This window comes from Andrena cerasifolii, chromosome 9 (genome assembly GCF_050908995.1).
Source record: "Andrena cerasifolii isolate SP2316 chromosome 9, iyAndCera1_principal, whole genome shotgun sequence".
NCBI lineage: Eukaryota > Metazoa > Arthropoda > Insecta > Hymenoptera > Andrenidae > Andrena > Andrena cerasifolii.
Window position 1 is genome coordinate 5,238,932 of NC_135126.1, and position 6,715 is coordinate 5,245,646.

Sequence of the window (6,715 nt, forward strand, 5' to 3'; positions counted from 1 at the left end):
ATTAGAAGGGAACAGAATTTATCAATAAATTCGAAATTTAAAAAAAATCAATTTGAAGCTGGAACCGATTTTTAGATCTTCGAACACAATTTTCTTGAAAACAAGAACTTATTCCAAAAAAGCTATTCTACTATTTCGACTCATTTCTGCCCAAGTATTCGTGTCAGCAATCGTGCCATATTTACTGTTGCATTCTACAAATTCTTGGTCAGGCGTGCCCAACAAAAATTCAAAACCGATTCTCTCGGAAACTAAGCCTCGGATGAATCACCTCCTGTCCGTTTGCACCATCATTTTCGCCGCACTCTGTATACTTGAACGAACGATATTCTTACAGGACCCCGATGTGATAAATCATCCAACGCCTAATTTCGACATTTTGCCGATCTGCGATCGCGAGATAACGATCATGAGGCCTGATCCAGAAGCAGAGTGTATCAACGTGCAATCTGAGGCGATTATTCCTATTTCTTCTTTAACGGATTACGATCTTTAGTGCTGTTAATTAATTTTGGCTCCTGCGAGTACCTTTTGCATTACCGAGATCCTTGGTGTAACTTTTTAGTTGGATGCATGCGGATACATGCAGCCCAGGATCATCGACGCTCGATCAGCCAACCAGCGTTTAGCTCAGGCCGCAGCTGGTGCCATTTCGAATCCTAGAAGCGAGAACACGAGCGAAAAGAACCTGATGCAGTCGACAGAATGCCTGCAAGTACCATTTCTCTGCAATCGTTATGGCCACAGTATAGACACCTCTGAGCAAACTCTTGGAAATACGAGTCGCGGCGAAAATGATGATATAGAGGTACGTTTGAAAGATTTCTGTGGAATGGTCGTCGCATTAAATTTGCATCTTTATGTTTCGCTGTTTAGTAAACGGAACTAATCTCCCAGATGATTATAGCTTCAGTTGAATTTCATCGACTTTCACATATCATCTTAGTTGAGTTTAAGTTTCTCTATATATAATTCAAAGAAACATCCACGATTCTTACCATTTGCTGGTGGAAGTCTGGAAGTTTTCACGAGCGTTTTCTTCATTGCAAAGATAACGTTATATTATCCTGTTCCGCGAGTCTTGCAATTTCCATCGCACGGTTCGAATAGTACCGGTAACCTGTCTAATTGCTCACAGGGACTCGTGGAACAAGTTAATACCACTGAGCAACCCACGGGCGCGAGGAGTATTGATTCGGAACCTGTGTTTGTTCGCAGAGTAAACGGAGGGCTGATAGCCGAGATGGAAATAGCGTACATCGAACTTCGACGGACATCGACAATAGCGGTAAATTAAGAGTAGCAGACAATGGCAACAGCCGTCCAGAGGAAGTGGAGAGTCGTGGATGCACCGCGATCGACGTGGCAGACGTGGACAGGAGGAACGGCAACGAGAGTGTGACCACCACCGACACCAATTCCGATTCTTTGATCGTTGCTTCATCGGACACGCCGCCTGACACAACGAACTCGTCACCCAACACACGTACCTGCTCACCCAGTCACGCTGGCCTAAACACACCTGCCACCAATGTCAACGGGCTGTTAAAGAAAAACGCCCTGAAGGCTGCCCTCAGCTTAGATCCCAGCGCTCTCTGCCGCGGGGCGATACCCTACGAGAAGATAGCATTCTCGCCGCCGCCCCAGCGTTCCAGCACACCTGGCAGTATGGAGATCAAAAAGGTAACTTGAGAATTCCGATCTCGTTCGACAATCGTGTCTGTGTGTCTCTTCAATCCTCCACCGTGGACACTTGCTGATACAGTAATTCGATGTTTGAGAAATGATTAAGCCTAGTTTCAGGGGCAGGTCGTGGCTGGGTCAGTGCTGACCCATGCGCACTGTACTTTCTTTTTCTATCAGGAACGTGATCCTTCTTTTTACAGCGATTTATGTTTCGAATTATAGAGATGATTTAAAAAAACTAAATTTATATGTATTCGCATTTGTTATAGGTTTTGATAAGGTGAATGTCCCAATTTTTGCTCATGTCTCTATTTCTGGTCATTTCGTATTTTTCTTATTATTATATGCGTTACGTTTGTACTATAGTTGCAACAAAATAATTCTAAATTATTTAAACATTTACGCGAGTGTTGCACGAGCTTGAGGTAATACGTACATCGCCATTTTTCATGAGCAGAAATAAGGACATTTAGAGTATTACATATTTAATTACAAATTACTAATAGTTAAACATCTTGAAATATCTTTCTTAAATAGTTTTTGAATTGGTTGATTTATTATTAAAGAATTAATCAACTACTCTGCAAATTTTCATCACCAACAAATTTTTTACACCTTCTTTAAGACGAGTTACCTCTTAAATCAGCAGAAATTGGGACATTCACCTTATAAACGATTGCTGATTTAAGTATGTAAATATGTGTTGAGGAGTTCAGCGAGGGTTGTTGAGAACATGGGTCGAAATAGACCCAGGCATGGTCGTCCGGGAGTTACACATATGTATCCCTTTTTTTATGTCGTTTCGATTTATGATAAAGGATATGCTTCTATTGTTATCGTTCACACGTGGACGCATGTAACCCTTTGCACTCCTTCTTGCCTTTACTATTTTGTTCAAAGAATTGAGCACAGGTCACTGGTGCATAATGGCGCGCAGAAGCTTCTGGATTGGTAGCTTTTATGTTTAAGGCGAATCATAGTTTAACATTTTGAGTGGCGCAAAGTTTTGAAAAATACCTCTTTAAGTACACACGGCTCATTCGATGGTGGTCGCTTCACATGGTTGGCCATTTTTTACGAACATTTCTACAATAGGGTAAACCAACCAGTGAATGACCGAATTGTTGAATCTATGGACCTTTGAGATTAATACTTGAATATATTTATGTATAACAACAAAACAACTGTTGAAATTACATTTAAATTTATTTTTCTTGTAATTTCTATAAAAATAATTACTTATTCTTATCGTAATTTAAAAAAAAAATTATAAAATGCAAAACGTGTAGAAGCCCAGTAAATGATCGCATACTTTTAATAAGAATTGTACTTATTAATGTTTGCTTAATACGCGTAATTAAAAATATAGAATATTACAAGTGAAACTACACTCCATTTATAAACATATAATAATGTTTATGCAGAAATATTTGTTTTTCAGATACATATGCAATGTTGATGCATTCAGGTTATTCGTAGCGTTGCTCATCAATTTTTTTTATCAACTACTTCAGCTGCAGTAATGTTTCCTTGCTAAATAGAAATGTTCTAGACGGGAATCTATGGCGTGGTAATGCCCTAAGCCACGTCCACGAAATACTGTAGAAATGTTAAAAATAAAAAAGGCCATAATCGAATGAGCTGAATTTACAAAGTGAACTCCTAGCAGCGTTTGTTTTCAATTTAAACATTCGACGCTCCCGAACCAGACGTTCGACGTTTTCCAGAAAAACACGCCGACCCGAAGTGTGAATCACATTAACCGGCTTGCGGATTAACCCGAATTTGACTCGGGGTAACCAAACTGTACCAAAATGGACCACCCCGAGTCTAACTCGGGGTAGCGTTTTCCTTCATAATTTAAGGGGTCATTCTACTTTGAAATCATATCCCACTTTTTTTTAAGTGATATATTCACGATGTAAAAAAACCATTAAAACAAACTAAAAAAATTCTTTTTCATTTTTTTTCTATAGTCTAAGAGTAGCTTAATGAATATCAAAAAGATTTATTTTATTTTATGTTGTATTTACTCAGAAAAAAATCTTTAGAAACAGCTTAATTTTTCGGCCGAGTAAAGTAGAATGACCCCTTAAGAACCAGACATCGTATGAACATGAGCCAAACTGGAAATTAATGCTACAGAACTATACTTTTCATCAACATTAACCACACTAACGCAAAACATCTTCTTCCAAAGCTGCGTTCGTCTAAATATTGTAAAACAATGTGACGTTTTAAAACCTACAAAGAATACAAAACACAGCGACAACTCACGTAGATTAAAAATAAAAAATATATTTTAGGAGTTCTCGAAGCTGCTGATGTCAAAATCATGACCGTTTTAACAAAATTCTAAATGTCATTATTTAAAGAAGCAGGAGCGAAGCTCAATTTCTGTCTGCAAAAGTGACGAAAAATTTGAAATCAGCATCCTCAAAAACTATCATATACACAATCCTGGCAGTAAATGTTTTCCTCCGCAGGAATAATTAGTGCATTTCGATAGCGAATTCTGTCACCATATAGGTCCGCAAGCCGGTTAAACAACGATCCATTTAATTGTTCCTTTGTAAACTAGAAATAAAAACGCGATTAATGGAAGCTTCCGCGCGTCGCTGTGCCCCAGGGACCGCGAGGCGTTCCGTGACTTCGCTGCAACCACGAGAGTGCACAGGATTAGGCAATAACGTTCGCGATGCTCGATGTCGTAATTTTATTAACCGTTGGAATTGTAGCGCCCACTTATCCTTGAATTCGTTTCATGGCAGTTCTATGTATGATGGAACTATCGTCTGTCTGTTCTGCACACGAAGGATCCACTGGGCCGCGAGCTACCAAGGGAAGAGGAATGCACCTGCTGAGATTTGTTTAAAGGGGAGTGACAGTGCTCCCCGATCACCGCTGTTGCAGCGCGCGCAATCGATACCAAATCACTGCAACGATCCGCAACGATAGCCGCATTCTCGACAGCGACGCGTTTCGTGGCACCATCTTCTTCGTCCCTATGGATACGTGACGAGGAATATTCGAGCCGTGTGCACTCCGAAGAGACGCTGCTATAAAGTTCGCCCGGTTCTGGATCCGGAAACTGGATCCGCGCGAATCGTTTCAGCAATTTTTATTTCCGTCGGTTACCGTCGCGGGCCATTTTCGTCTACGCGGCGAAAAGAAGGGTTCCGTTGGGTTTGCTGAATGGACGGTGGCCACTGTACTGTGCGCGCGACAAGCCAGTGCCGCGAATGGGCAACTAACGTGTCTCCAACGAGTTCGTCGCCTGATAAGAGGAATTGTCAACGACCGTCCGTGTATGAAATTCAACTGAATCCTTTTTCTCCACGCGCACCAAGCGTGCGCGTCAAGTGATACGCATTTGACTAACGCACGTGTGGCAATTGCCGTCGGTGTCCGTCGAGACGGCAACGGGCGAGGGCGAAACGGCACGCCACGGACACGTTCCATTATTCCAGATATGTAAATGATAAATTATCGGGGGGAACCACGTAGATACATAGCTGTTACGAGTTCATCGTCGATGTTCCTCCTGCAGAAGGATAACGGACGAAAGCGTCGCGATCCTTCTCGTTCTTCGCAGAGTATGGCAGGACGATCGTCGAAGTCGCGAGACGTGTGTACCTGGGGAGCCTTCTTCGAGGTTCCCGGCAAGATGTACGCAATGTATGATATACGTGAAAGAGATTTAACAGTGAGAATGTGTGAGAGAAAGAGAGAGAGAGACAATACGCTATACAGAAGACTTGATTTACACCGAGGAAAAAAAAATGGTAAAAATACACGCCAGCGGCGTTCTTTCTACACATACCTATGAACCTTTATATATATACACACACAAATAAATATATATATATAAATATATATATAAATATGTATATATAAATATATATATATAAATATATATATTAATATATATATAAATATATATATATTTATCTATCACAAAATTCTAGAAGAAAAAAGGGTCGGCCGAGTCGCCTTCATCCCCGGCACGTTATGATTATTATTACTGGACAACGATCGCGGTTACAGAGCAGGGATGGGGATCGATCTCGCGTCATGACTGAACTCGATTGTACCATCGTTCTTACCGTGAAGCCTAACTGAATGTTGATGCATGAAAATTAAAATAGGGTATCCACGCCTACCTCGTTGACTTGTTAGCCGCGTGAGAAAAGAAAACAATGAATGGTGGAACGCACCGCGTTTGAACATCGATCGGTCGTCGTGCACAACCGCCCTCGGGCGGAAAAGGGCGGGCGAGCGCTTTCGAAACAGAAAGAGGGAAACGTGAATGAAGACACAAATGAACAAAAAAGAGCACAGGCCCTTTTTTATTTTTCTTACAACGACGACGTACTTTACGTACGCGCAGCGTATGAAAGTCAACCACCATATATCTGTACGTGAAACGTAATAAAGACATGTTTGTGGAAAATGGCTGAGTGTATAATTTTTCGTGATACGATCCGCCGAGGGTGCCCTTGGGAAGAGGCAGAAGCAATCAGCAAGCTAGTGATCAGTTCGATTTAACGATATCACGAATTGCGAGGGACACGATTCCGCTTGTCTTTCGATTATTCTTTAATTGGTTAATGTAGAGGTTGCAGAAACCGCGTTCTGTTCGAGGGTTATATAACGCGCAGAGGATATTATTAATTTCTAACAAGCAATCGGTTTGCTCACGAACGTTGCGGTGTATTCTTTCAGTCGAATGCAAACAGCTGGTTTTCACTTTGCGTTCTTAGTAGGAATGATAGTACGATATTTATACTATTCATGGAATTTGAGATATTTGGATTGAATTAAATACATAGAAGATTGATTTCAATGTGTAGATTTGGAGCTTATTATAGTGCTAAATAGTATTGGCATTTAGAAATAATATCATCAGGTTAATGAAACTATGAATTTTTATAGTAATCGTACTAGTAATAGTAATCCTACTGTAGGTAGATACTGTCCAAATTTTATTTTTAATGGAAAGTATCTAATGAAGCAAATTCAATAATGA

At 40.6% G+C, this 6,715-nt stretch overlaps 2 protein-coding genes across 4 annotated transcripts in view; one reads left to right on the forward strand and one right to left on the reverse strand.

Moving 5' to 3' along the window:
• The window catches only part of Alk (Anaplastic lymphoma kinase), a 28,606-nt gene extending 22,467 nt beyond the window's left edge, over nt 1-6,139 (forward strand). For 2 of the 3 annotated variants that reach the window (XM_076819722.1, XM_076819723.1), the window contains 4 exons: nt 338-454; nt 566-808; nt 1,219-1,683; nt 4,503-6,139. In XM_076819722.1, the coding sequence (XP_076675837.1) occupies nt 338-454; nt 566-808; nt 1,219-1,683; nt 4,503-4,550 (873 nt within the window). In that variant the 3' untranslated portion in view covers nt 4,551-6,139. Of the gene's footprint in view, nt 1-337; nt 455-565; nt 809-1,218; nt 1,684-4,457 lie in introns of all 3 variants that reach the window. The other variant, XM_076819724.1, reaches the window with a different exon arrangement.
• The window catches only part of LOC143372999 (uncharacterized), an 84,331-nt gene that overhangs the window by 70,903 nt on the left and 6,713 nt on the right, over nt 1-6,715 (reverse strand). The gene's annotated exons all lie outside the window — the stretch shown is intronic.